The following is a 12,491-nucleotide window of genomic DNA, read 5'->3' as shown; positions in this document are numbered from 1 at the left end:
CATTTAGCTCAGTTAACTTTGATTTCTTGGGTACAGGAACAATTGTGGACATCTTGAAGCAAGTGGGGACAGCAGACTGGGATAGGGAGAGATTGAATATGTCCGTAAATACTCCAGCCAGCTGGTCTGCACATGCTCTGAGGACGTGGCTAGGGATACCGCCTGGTCCGGCAGCCTTGCTAGAGTTAACACGCTTAAATGTCTTACTCATGACGACCACGGAGAACAAGAGCTCACTGTCCTTGGCAGCGGCCTGCGTCGGTGGCACTGTGTTATCTTCAAAGCGGGTGAAGGTGTTTAGCTTCTCCGGGAGCAAGATGTGGGTGTCCACGATATGGCTGGTTTTCCCTTTGTAATCAGTGATTGTCTGGAGTTCCTGCCACATACGTCTCGTGTCTGAACTGTTGAATTGCAACCACGCCAGCCCAGGACCTCTACATCTGGCTTATTCACCCGAGGGATCGTCTGAGACCAGCCAATGAAACTGTGGGTTTGCACAACCAAAGAATATCTGCAAAAACTGTCAGAAATGGCCTCAGGAAACTCATGTGCATGCTCATCGTCCTCAGCAGGGTCTTGACCTAACTGCAGTTCGGCATCACAACCAACTTCACTGGGCAAATGCTCACCTTCGATGGCTACTGGCATGCTGGAGAAGTGTGCTCTTCACGGATTAATCCTGGTTTCAACTGTACCGGTCAGATGTCAGGTATGGCGTTGTGTGGACAAGCGATTTACTGATGTCAACAGAGTGCCCCATGGTGGCAGTGGGATTATGGTATTGGCAGGCATAAGCTTCGGACAATGAACAATTGCATTTGATCTATTGGCAATTTGAATGCACAGAGATACTGTGATGAGATCCTGAGGCCCATTGTCGTGCCATTCATCCACCGCCATCACTTCATGTTTCACCATGATAAAGCACAGCCTCATGTTGCAAGGATCTGTACACAATTCCTGGAAGCTGAAAATGTCCCAGTTCTTCCATGGCCTGCATACTCACCAGACATGTCACCCATTGAGCATGTTTGGATGCTTTGGATCGACACGTACGACAGTGTGTTCCAGTTCCTGCCAATATCCAGCAACTTCGCACAGCCATTGAGGAGTGGAACAACATTCCATAGGCCACAATCAACATCCTAATCAATTCTATGTAAAGGAGATGTGTTGCGCTGCTTAAGGCAAATGGTGATCACCAGATACTGACTGAGTTTCTGATCCAAGGTATCTGTGACCAACAGATTTATATCTGTATTCCCAGTCATGTGAAATCCACAGAATAAGGGCCTAATTAACTCATTTCCTTATGAACTGTAACTCAGTAAAATCTTTGAAATTGTTGTATGTTACGTTTATTTTTGTTCAGTGTAGTATTACAGAGAAACAACTTTTTATTTTTTATTAAAAGAAATACATCATTTTAAACAGGACGAATCTAAGAGGGCACGTGCACTTGTGCCCCCTATGGTCATGACTTCTCTGTTCATATCAATCTCATAACAAAAAATAAATAATTACAAATTGCACATTGACAGAATGTGCAGTTTTCAAAAAATGGCCACCAAGACTTAACTTGATATAGCTGAGACCAAAAGTTCCAAGTTTAAACACAAACAAATAGCAGATACGTTTATACAAAATAACTTACAGTACATGAATGAATAGGTTTTTAGTATACATTGAACATATGGCATTACTAACACTTTCGTATACAGTATCAGAATGGAACAAAGATGCCAACCTGTTATCTGTGTGTTCTGAGGATGCAAGGAGGACGTCATGAGATGTGAATGATAGGGGAGTCAGTGGCAGCTTTCCAAATGGCACCCTATTCCCTATTTAGTGAACTACTTGGGCTCTGCTCATAAGCAGTTCACTAAATAGGGAATAGGGTGTAATTTGGGACACAGGCTCTCAATCTCTGGGGCCTTCTGACCTTCCTGTACGTCATAGTACTACTTCCTGTTCTTCTACCCCACTCACCAACCACAGCCCTCAAACCTCTATGAAACACCATTTGAGTCAGAGGGAGATGCACCCTCAACCTAGCCTAATTTAGGCTAGTAGGGACAGAAAAGACCGGGATGAAAATGTCCATGTTCCTCTCCATGACAAGAGTGAATTGAAGAACTTAAAAGTGAATAACAAATTTGATAGTGTTCCTTGCGGTCCTTGTTCTGTTTCGAAAATAAATTAGAACCTGAACTGAAAACAAACTAAAATAAATAGATGTAAATATATACTGTGCAGTAATCAAACCACAAACTTCTTTCACATTCACATTACTGGCGACGGGCCTGTGTCCCCTTATTGTTGATTTACATGAAATTCCTGAATAAATATCCTAAAATCACCCTTAAGTGACAAACAATCACTCTCTCTAACCCTCACATACAGTATTAGCCTTAAAGCCAGCAACTTCCAGCACCATGGCCAGAAAATCCTTATGCCGGTCTAGCACTGCCCAGCCATAGATCTTCTTCTCATACTCATCACGGGACACGTCTTGGGCCACCTTGGTGGACACAGTAGTGGTATTTGAGTCCAGGATCTGCAAGAGCTTCTCTACGCGGCCAAAGAGGTTCTGGAGACGGTTCATGGAATCCCTCAGGAGCCGCAGGAGTATCTGAGTCTCATTATCTGAGGGCTCCAACAGGTCAGTCATGTATTTGATTACTGTGTCTATGTGCCAGTAGAAGAGCATGGCTCTGTTGTGGATGTTCTGTAGCTTCACCTTATGGGTGGAGCCAGTGATGGTTGTCGGTGGGACCCCATCCACGACTGGGGCCTGCTGATCGGTTGGGAAGCCATTTGTTTTGATCTGGAAGCGCATAAAACAGTGGACTTTCAATTCAATTGCACATTACTTGCAGCGTGGTAGTAAACACAGCAGCATAAAATATACTGCTAAAGTTTATAATACACAAATCAGTGGTTATTACACAGTTAACCTCTTCCCCAGGCGAATTGCTACCGAATATAACAGAGAGAGATGGCTGGTAGACAATAATAATACACAGTAGTTACACAGGCGAGCTAAGAGCATGACTATCCCCCAATCGCTCCTGCAAGTGAACAGTACTTGTTTTGGTAGATAAAATGCAGTTAGTTACAGGTATAGCTTTCCCAGGAATAATACTCAGCAGTGTTTGAAATACTGTACTGAGAAAACACCACGCAATCTTTAGTTATTTAGTGGAGAGTTCGCAATTGTCACTGTGACCAACTGGGGTTTAAACCCTGATCCCCTGTGGTCCTCAAGATTGTGTTACCCCACTGAGCTAAAGGCCAGGCATCGGGTCAAGTTTCAGACAAAGATATTCACCGAACCAACTCAGTTGCATCTTGTTACTTACGTAAGTAGTCAGGAGGATGCCAGCTTCGTGATCCAACAGGTTGAAAAGCTCTACGATCTTGTCTAAAGCCTTCTGACACTTGTCCATGTTTCCAGAGTGGGGTGCAGCTTGTACCGTCTCCAACTTGATCACAAGGAGAACACAGATGAACACTGGGGAAATTCAAAATGTACAATGTAAGGGACACAGCACGTATGAACATGATCACACACACACGTAAAAAAATGAAATGTGTACCTAGTCATCAGCAAAATGACAAATCATGAAACCATAGATTATTCCATTACCAAGCCAAGTATGTGACAAAGGATTAACTGTCAAACTCAATATACACAAATATTACTTTAAATATTAAGTATACATATTTACCAAAGTCTGTTAGAGTTGTTCTGTGCTGGTGAGCCATGGAGACACTAATGGTGGGTTGATCGACTCACTAATACCATATGACTGGTGTCTCTAAAACAAGAAGCATTCTGATGGAAACAAAAACGTACTCCGTAAAAAAAAACGAATCACATAATGACTGTCATGAAGACATTGCATCACTAGTGTGACAAAGTATGTGTAATACTTCTCAACCCATGTCCAAGCTATTTGTTGTGTAAATTCATTCAAAACAAAGTAAATGTTATCTTAATAAATTGGTGACAATGTATCCATAATGAAGTCCAGAAATACATTATTTAATTCAATAGTCTTTATTGAATAAAGCAGTACATTTTACAAATATTTCACAGTACATTTTTTTTTATTGTACAAAATGTCATTGTACCAAAGAAAAATTATATTTCTAATGATATTAGTAGCTTCATTATCAGTCTACAAGGAAATGAAAAACAAAGTTGTTTATTGTGCAAATTGGAAAAGTAAATGTAAATAAGACATAGTGTTGATCGTATCAAAGGAAATACAACGCTACAAAAGTAAAGAAATGTTGACCCTTAAAAAAATTCTGAGTAACTTATTATTGATGTTGTAACTGCATCACGGCACCGAATAAAGCCGCACTTAACCTTGGATGATCATGGGATTTTTTAAATATATTTTGTAGTATTGCCTGCAGGTTTTCCAAGAAAATACAATTCTGATAGATTTGTTTAACAATTAACAGAATAATTTCCACAAACACACTTTAAGTTTGAATGTTGTAAAAAACATAATTGGCCAAAATAACACTCTGTGCTGAGATTTCAAAGAGTGTCTTCAGCTATTGGGTGTGCGATTAGGAAATGTACGTGCCCTACTACAAGTACAATTTGTGAAGATGTGGCAAAAGTGACGCACCAACGGAGAATTTTTTTTACCAAGCATAAGTTGTGCTTCACATAATTCACTCACACAATTAATTTGACCTTTGACACAAAGGGGGTCTTTGACACATACTATTACGATAAACATCACTGGAAGACTCAGCCGTGTTGTTTACAGTCCTAGTAACATGTTTGTGCCCTGCGGCAAGCAGGAAAGTAACATAAGAAAGTCCTCACGGTAACACTTTATAAAAAGGCGACAGGTATAATGTGTTATTTGTCGTTATAAGAGTGTATGCACCTTTATAATAATGCGTTAAGGCTTAGGCTATGACAGGTATCCCCCTCTTTAACGTTATATCGCTCTATGTAGGACATTTTCAAATGACTCAAAATTGCTGTTATTTAGTCAGTTCTTGTTATGGGGTGATAAGACATAAGGGGGTTATATAGGCTTATAACAAGTCTTAGAATGCATTCATAACCACATCATAATGCATTATACCTGCAGTCCTTAAGTACAGTACTACCATCATCACAACTGGACTTTAAGTTCACCAATCCCCTTATCCCGCTGTGTGCATTGGTCAGGGTCTAGGCAGCATCCAATCGGTGCGTGTCCTTTAGGAGTCTGGGAAGACAAGAGGCTCTCTTCACAGACACCCCCTACTAGAAGCGCTTTTGGTGGTCATGGCAACAAAGTTCATGGTTAATACTGCTCACGCTGCAGTGCTAGTCTAGGCACAGAGTTAGCATCTCTCTCCAGCCCTGTACTGCCCCAGGCCCAAGACACGGAGAGGGGCGTAGTACGGACCAGGCCGCCATCAGCAGGCTGGCTCTTTCCTGTGCTGCTGGAGCATCTCAGTCACACTCACTATGTCCTCTTCAGGGACCTAGAGTAGAACACAGGAGAGAAGAGATTGCAATTCCTATTCCAATGCCATCAGCATCTTCAGCATGAGAAGCATTCTTACTGATGGCTCATCTCCAAAGTGTAAGGTTTCTGTGGGGTTTTCCTACATAGGATAGACCACAGGGGTATTTTAATAACACATCATATTAGTAAAAGCATTTTATCTTGGGCTCGTTGACTGACATTTGAAGATAAAAGGCTAGGGGGAGTTTAGAACAGTTTGTTAGGTCAGGTATTCATCTCTTCATGTCAAACTATCAGTGTCATTCAAGTGCCAACTATGTAGATGGCGCAGAAAGACACTGCTGACGTCAAACCAACATACAAGTTGTAAAGTCTAAGGGCAGCCAATGATTTAGCATTATCTGGCGTTGATACTTCTATGACAAATCAGAAAGTAAATATGTAATTGAAGAGCTGCTGACATTCTTGTCATTTCTGTAACCAGACACGTCAAAGTCCTGTTACACAAACACCTGCTACTGTAGTTTAGCCTTAGATATATTATCATGGCATTCATTACACACTAGCCTGAATCTCTGGCGAACAGTGCCCTCTGCTGGTCAGAATCAGAAAATACCCCCCCCCTTCTAGAGTTCTGAATTCCAAGTTACGTAGAGTAATGCTGGGTGTAACTCACATCAGCAGCTTAAGGCTTACTCACCAGGGCATGGTCGAAGCTGAAGGTGCTGATATAATAGGCGGAGATGTCACTGTCAGCTAAAGGCTGGGATATCTGGGCAACAATGCCACACTCATCTGGAAAACAAGGCGGAGAGAGGGACACTAAAATATTAGTAGGCGTGATTGAATCCCAATCCCATATTTATAGTGTGTCTTTATATTATTAATAATTAGTATTAAAGGGTAGCCTACCGAAACCCAGAGGCTGTCCCCCAATGCGCACCATCCTCCACAGCTCCCCGGAAGAACTTGTGAAGAGCAGATCAGCAGGGAACCTTAAGAAGAGAGGACAAACACACACATTGCTGTTACCAACCTGATACGTCCAACTGCCCACCGACACACAGCAGGGACCACCGGTAGTCTCTTCTCCCTGCCACTGTAGCAGTGCGCCCAGATTCTGGTGAGCGAGATAACCCAGTGTGTCATGTGAGAGCTTCAGGGCAGCTCATATTTAAGAGAGGTGAAAGGAGATGAGTCTTACTGTCTCTGTGCCTCAGTGTCCATGACCAGAGAGACGTAGCCATCGATCAGGGAGAAGGAAAAGAACTTGATACAGTCCAGATCCTGGCTGGGAAGAGCGCCCTCTTTAGGACTGGGGGAGAAAATAGTTGACACTATCAGGACTGTAGGGTCTTACAGGTTAATGTTTCCAGACAAAAACATTTTCCCAGTCCTTATTAATTAGTTCATTATCAAATAGTTTACCGGATATTTTGCTCAAAGGCAAAATGTACTCCCTATATTACGATCAACCCCATGTTAATGACTGGTTTTACACAGTGGTCATCTTTTGTATTAGTAAGGCTATAACTGAGAAAAGGTCACCAAGGAAGGGCACTGTATGCAAGAGCAGGTTTCACCTGCTGGAGTAGAAGAGCACGTCGATAAGTGTGGTGGCAATGGCAGGCAGAGTGTCTGGGTCTAGACTCATCACACAGAACTGGTTCGGTGGTATCAGCACCGGGTGCACCGTAGGCTGGGGGGCTGGAAACAAAAGGAGAATATTGAGTTGGTTTTCATTTACAAATCTCAACCATGTGTGAATGAACCCTAAGCACTGGGACTGAATCGTGGTCTGAAAAGCAGTAAAGACAGTAGCTACAATGCATTGTGAAAGTATTCAGACCCCTTGACTTTCTCCACTTTTTGTTAAGTTACAGCCTTATTCTAAAATTGATTAAATAAATGTTTTCACTCTCCAATCTACACACAATACCCGATAATGACGAAGCGAAAACAGATGTATAGATTTTTGGAAACTAATAAAATCACAGAAATACCTTATTTACTGAAGTACACAGACCCTTTGCTATGATACTTGAAATTGAGCTCAGGTACATCCTGTTTCCATTGATCATCTTTGAGATGTTTCTACAACTTGAATGGAGTCCACCTGTGGTAAATTAAATTAATGATTTGGAAAGGCACAAACCTGTCTATTTAAGGTCCCACAGTTGACAGTGCATGTCAGAGCAAAGACCAAGCCATGATCCGAAGGAATTGTCCGTTGAGCTCCGAGACAGGATTGTGTTGAGGCACAGATCTTGGGAAGGATACCAAAAAATGTCTGCAGGTCCCCAAGAACACAGTGGGCTCCATCATTCTTAAATGGAAGAAGTTTGGAACCACTAAGACTCTTCCTAGAGCTGGCCGCCTGGCCAAACTGAGCAATCAGGGGAGAAAGGCCTTGGTCAGGGAGGTGACCAAGAACCCGATGGTCACTCACAGAGCTCCAGAGTTTTTCTGTGGCGATGGGAGAACCTTCCAGAAGGACAACCATCTCTGCAGTGCTCTACCAATCAGACCTTTATGGTAGAGTGGCCAGAAGTAAGCCACTCCTCAGTAAAAAGGGTCATGACAGCCCGATTGGAGTTTGCCAAAAGGCAAATAAAGGACTCAGACCATGAGAAAAACAAGATTCTCTGGTCTGGTGAAACCAAGACTGAACTCTTTGGCCTGAATGCCAAGCGTTACATCTGGAAAAAATCTGGCACCATCCTTACGGTGAAGCATGGTGGTGGCAGCATCATGCTGTGGGGATGTTTTTCAGCGGCAGGGATTGGGAGACTAGTCAGGATCAAGAGAAAGATGAACGGAGCAAAGTACAGAGACATCCTTGATGAAAACCTGCTCCAGAGCACTCAGGACCTCAGACTGGGGCGAAGGTTCACCTTCCAACATGACAACAACCCTCAGCACACAGCCAAGACAACCCAGGAGTGGCTTCGGGTCAAGTCTCTGAATGTCCTTGAGTGGCCCAGCCAGAGCCCGGATTCAAACCCGATCTAACATCTCTAGAGAGACCTGAAAATAGCTGTGCAGCGACACTCCCCATCCAACCTGGCAGAGCTGGAGAGGATCTGCAGAGAAGAATGGGAGAAACTCCCCAAATACAGGTGTACCAAGCTTGTAGCGTCATACCCAAGAAAACTCGAGGCTGTAATCTCTGCCAAAAGGTGCTTCAACAAAGTACTGAGTAAAGGGTCTGAATAAATGTGATATCAGTAAAAAAAAAAATGTTTACACATTTGCAATGTATTTCAATTTTAGAATAAGGCTGTAACGTAACAAAATGTGGAAAAAGGGGTTTGAATACTTTCCAAATGCACTGTATGCATCAGCTATTAGTCAGAGATAATGGATTTAACTGCATGTCAAATCCAAAATGGGTTAACTTTGGTGTTAATGTACATTTGTTGCACATTCCATCTGTCTCCTTCTCTCCCCATCCTTCCCCCTACCTCATCCCTCTCTCCTGAACCGTACCTTCTTTGCCGTTCTTCTGGAAGCCATTGCGGACATCTTGGCTGAGTACAGCTGAGTACTCTCCCCCCACCTCTCTGTAGATGTTGAACTCTTCCTCCAGAGTGTGGATAACTACAGCCAGGTCCTTCTCCCGCACCTGAGGAAAAAAATAAATAAATAAATAAATAAATAAAAAACGGAAAAAAAGCTTACTTTGTAGTCAAAATAGACTAGTTGCCTACCTGGCTCAACACTACCACCCTTGTGTAATATGCTCCTTCCCTCTTTTGACACTACCAGTATTTTGCCCTGTCATAACAGAGCCCATGAACTCTGAGAACTATGTCAGGAATTAACATATTTGCTGACGGGGCCGTCTGGCACTACGTTTGCTATTTCTGCCCACTTAACACTTTCACTGGTGAGACGTCAACAACTGCTATTAGAATATTCAGCTAAGTTCCGGTTCTCAGTACAGTGGCTGTTAATACCTCACCTGTTAAAATGTCAAGTTGACAAATAATACAGCCTATCGCTTAGCAACTGTCACGGTTAGACATCAGGGCCATGTTTAGGAGGGTGTAACAAAACAGAATTTCTGTCTGGACATTAAGGCCCATTATGTTGTAGAAGAACAATAAATAAATCGTATCAGCCAACCCAATCAGCCCCAGGTATAAACTGGTCGGAATTACAGCCACAGTTTGCGGACTCACCAGGATGAAGTCCGTCTGATAGGTGGACAGCATGAAGACTGACACGTGCTGCTGGGCCAACGGGGCGATGACGGATTTGGCGATCTTGGTCACGCCCACCGCTTGTGAGCTGCTGGAAGCGTTGCCGTTGGAGATGACGTTGAGTGGCAGCCACACGGATCCCTCCACCTGAAGGTGCTCCGAGGGCTGTAGCTCTGGAGGGGGGAGTAGGGGAGGGGTGAGGGTCACGTCAGGACAGGGAGCAGACACACACAAACAACACACACAAGTTGGACACAGGCCAAATGCAAAGTTGTTATTTTACCAACCTAGCCTCAAGCCATGTCTACACAGCTGCTTTAAGTAATTTCCTCTGAACTCCACCCCGACTGCCAGTGCCTTCCTTCATGGGGCTCTAAAATACCTACGCTATTTATAAACTATGAGTTAGCTATGAGTTACAACCAGGAAGTGGATCCTATGTCATGACATAGAAACAAGTTGGGACTAGGATGGAGTTTCCCAAAGAGACTGATCTAAAGTCAGTTTCGTAGTTGTACCTCTAAGTGGTTGAGATTAAGATTTGGGGAGGGTAAGGTGATTCTGGAGCAGTAGGCTACTTCTATCACTAGACTGCTTGATGGTTATTGTGTGTGTGTGTGTGTGTGTGTGTGGTCTGGGCAGGGGTCAAGTGTCAGGGTTCAACCAGACCCTCCTAACTCTCCGCTCTGTTTGCACCAGTCTATTCACACCGGATGGGCACGGGCCAGGGAAAACAACACTATTCCCTACTGGGCCTAGAGGGTCTAAACTGACCCATAAACAGGATATTGCTCAGTCCTCACCTTCATTGCAAAACAGTGTTTTAATCAGTTATTTGGTGACAAGTGAATATATTTTGTATAGTTGCATACTTTAATGTTTCACTATTTTTATTTGTATGACATTCATTGAGTAGGATGGTCCTGGTGCACAACCACCATTTACAGTTGAAGTCAGAAGTTTACATACACTTAGGTTGGAGTCATTAAAACTCGATTTTCAACCACTCCACAAAACTATAGTTTTGGCAAGTCGGTTAGGACAACTACTTTGTGCATGACACAAGTAATTCTTCCAACAATTGTTTACAGACAGATTATTTCACTGTATCACAATTCCAGTGGGTCAGAAATGTACATACACTAAGTTGACTGTGCCTTTAAACAGCTTGGAAAATTCCAGAAAATGATGTCATGGCTTTAGAAGCTTCTGATAAGCTAATTGACATCATTTGAGTCAATTGGAGGTGCACCTACAGATGCATTTCAAGGCCTACCTTCAAACTCAGTGCCTCTTTGCTTGACATTATGGTAAACTCAAAAGAAATCAGCCCAAGACCTCAGGAAAAAAAAAGTCTGGTTCATCCTTGGGAGCAATTTCCAAACGCCTGATGAAGGTACCACGTTCATCTGTACAAACAATAGTATGCAAGTATAAACACCAAGGGACCACGCAGCCGTCATAATGTTCTGTCTCCTAGAGATGAACATACTTTGGTGCGAAAAGTGCAAAACAATCCCAGAACAACAGCAAAGGACCTTGTGAAGATGCTGGAGGAAACAGGTACAAAAGTATCTATATCCACAGTTAAATGTGTCCTATATCGACATAACCTGAAAAGCCGCTCAGCAAGGAAGAAGCCACTGCTCCAAAACCGCCATAAAAAAGCTAGGACTACGGTTTGCAACTGCACATGGGGACAAAGATCATACTTTTTGGAGAAATGTCCTCTGGGCTGATGAAACAAAAAAATATAACTAGTTGAACATAATGACCATCGTTATGTTTGGAGGAAAAAGGGGGATGCTTGCAAGCCGAAGAACACCATCCCAACCGTGAAGCACGGGGGTGGCAGCATCATGTTGTGGGGGTGCTTTGCTGCAGGAGGGGCTGGTGCACGTCACAAAATAGATGGCATCACGAGAAAGGAAAATTATATATCCACATAATTTAAGCAACATCTCAAGACATCAGTCAGGAAGTTAAAGCTTGGTCGCAAATGAGTCTTCCAAATGGACAATGACCCCAAGCATACTTCCAAAGTTGTGGCAATATGGCTTAAGGACAACAAAGTCAAGGTATTGGAGTGGCCATCACAAAGCCCTGACCTCGAACCTGTAGAAAATTTGTGGGCAGAACTGAAAAAGCGTGTGCGAGCAAGGAGCCCTACAAACCTGACTCAGTTACACTAGCTCTGTCAGGAGGAATGGGCCAAAATTCACCCAACTTATTGTGGGAAGCTTGTGGAAGGCTACCCGAAAAGTTTGACCCAAGTTAAACAATTTAAAGGCAATGCTACCAAATACTAATTGAGTGTAATGTAAACTTCTGACCTACTGGGAATGTGATAAAAGAAATAAAAGCTGAAGTAAATCATTCTCTCTACTATTATTCTGACATTTCACATTCTTAAAATAAAGATCCTAACGGACCTAAGACAGGGACTTTTTACTGTGATTAAATGTCAGGAATTGTGAAAAACTGAGTTTAAATGTATTTGGCTAAGGTGTATGTAAACTTCTGACTTCAACTGTATATAAGACACAGGCTAATAATGCATTGTACTGGATTGAACCATGTATGCATTCAGCTCTGAGTTTTCTAAAGGAAATGTGTTTGTTGCTGTTACTTTATCCTCTATAGCATTATGTTTCAAATGTGTGAAGTGAACTTGTTTTTCATCCCCTGAAGTAATTGAACACTTGTTGACTGGGAAACTAAATGGTATTTATTCACAACATTAACAGGCAGTTCCAGGACCCTTCAATCACTAATGAAACGTCACTCGCTCATA

General features: G+C 42.7%; 2 protein-coding genes across 2 annotated transcripts in view; both read right to left on the bottom strand.

The window, feature by feature from the left end:
- Positions 1-1,356: 1,356 nt before the first annotated feature.
- LOC106585239 (uncharacterized) lies at positions 1,357-3,975 on the bottom strand. The gene is made up of 3 exons (XM_014171238.2): positions 3,732-3,975; positions 3,363-3,514; positions 1,357-2,827 (listed from the first exon to the last, which is right to left on the bottom strand). The coding sequence occupies exons 1-3, from the start codon at positions 3,766-3,768 to the stop codon at positions 2,387-2,389; spliced, it is 630 nt and encodes a 209-aa protein (XP_014026713.1). The 5' UTR covers positions 3,769-3,975; the 3' UTR covers positions 1,357-2,386.
- A 72-nt stretch (positions 3,976-4,047) lies between these two features.
- The window catches only part of castor1 (cytosolic arginine sensor for mTORC1 subunit 1), a 35,264-nt gene continuing 26,820 nt past the window's right edge, over positions 4,048-12,491 (bottom strand). The window contains exons 3-9 of the mRNA XM_014171237.2: positions 9,677-9,870; positions 8,982-9,117; positions 7,076-7,199; positions 6,697-6,807; positions 6,405-6,487; positions 6,193-6,287; positions 4,048-5,508 (exon numbers count right to left, since the gene is read on the bottom strand). Coding sequence (XP_014026712.1) covers positions 5,440-5,508; positions 6,193-6,287; positions 6,405-6,487; positions 6,697-6,807; positions 7,076-7,199; positions 8,982-9,117; positions 9,677-9,870 — 812 coding nt within the window. The 3' untranslated portion in view covers positions 4,048-5,439. The remainder of the gene's footprint in view (positions 5,509-6,192; positions 6,288-6,404; positions 6,488-6,696; positions 6,808-7,075; positions 7,200-8,981; positions 9,118-9,676; positions 9,871-12,491) is intronic.

This window comes from Salmo salar, chromosome ssa24 (assembly GCF_905237065.1).
Source record: "Salmo salar chromosome ssa24, Ssal_v3.1, whole genome shotgun sequence".
Lineage (NCBI taxonomy): Eukaryota > Metazoa > Chordata > Actinopteri > Salmoniformes > Salmonidae > Salmo > Salmo salar.
The sequence above is the reverse complement of the archived record's forward strand: the minus strand, read 5'-3'. Positions and strand labels throughout refer to the sequence as shown.

Bases quoted from the DNA above. Each gene is read 5' to 3' on its own strand.
- LOC106585239 (XM_014171238.2), bottom strand. From the start codon at position 3,768: ATGGCTCACCAGCACAGAACAACTCTAACAGACTTTG. The intron at 3,515-3,731 runs GTAAATATGTAT...GAATTTCCCCAG, and splicing joins AACAACTCTAACAGACTTTG to TGTTCATCTGTGTTCTCCTT. The intron at 2,828-3,362 runs GTAAGTAACAAG...ATGCGCTTCCAG, and splicing joins GCATCCTCCTGACTACTTAC to ATCAAAACAAATGGCTTCCC.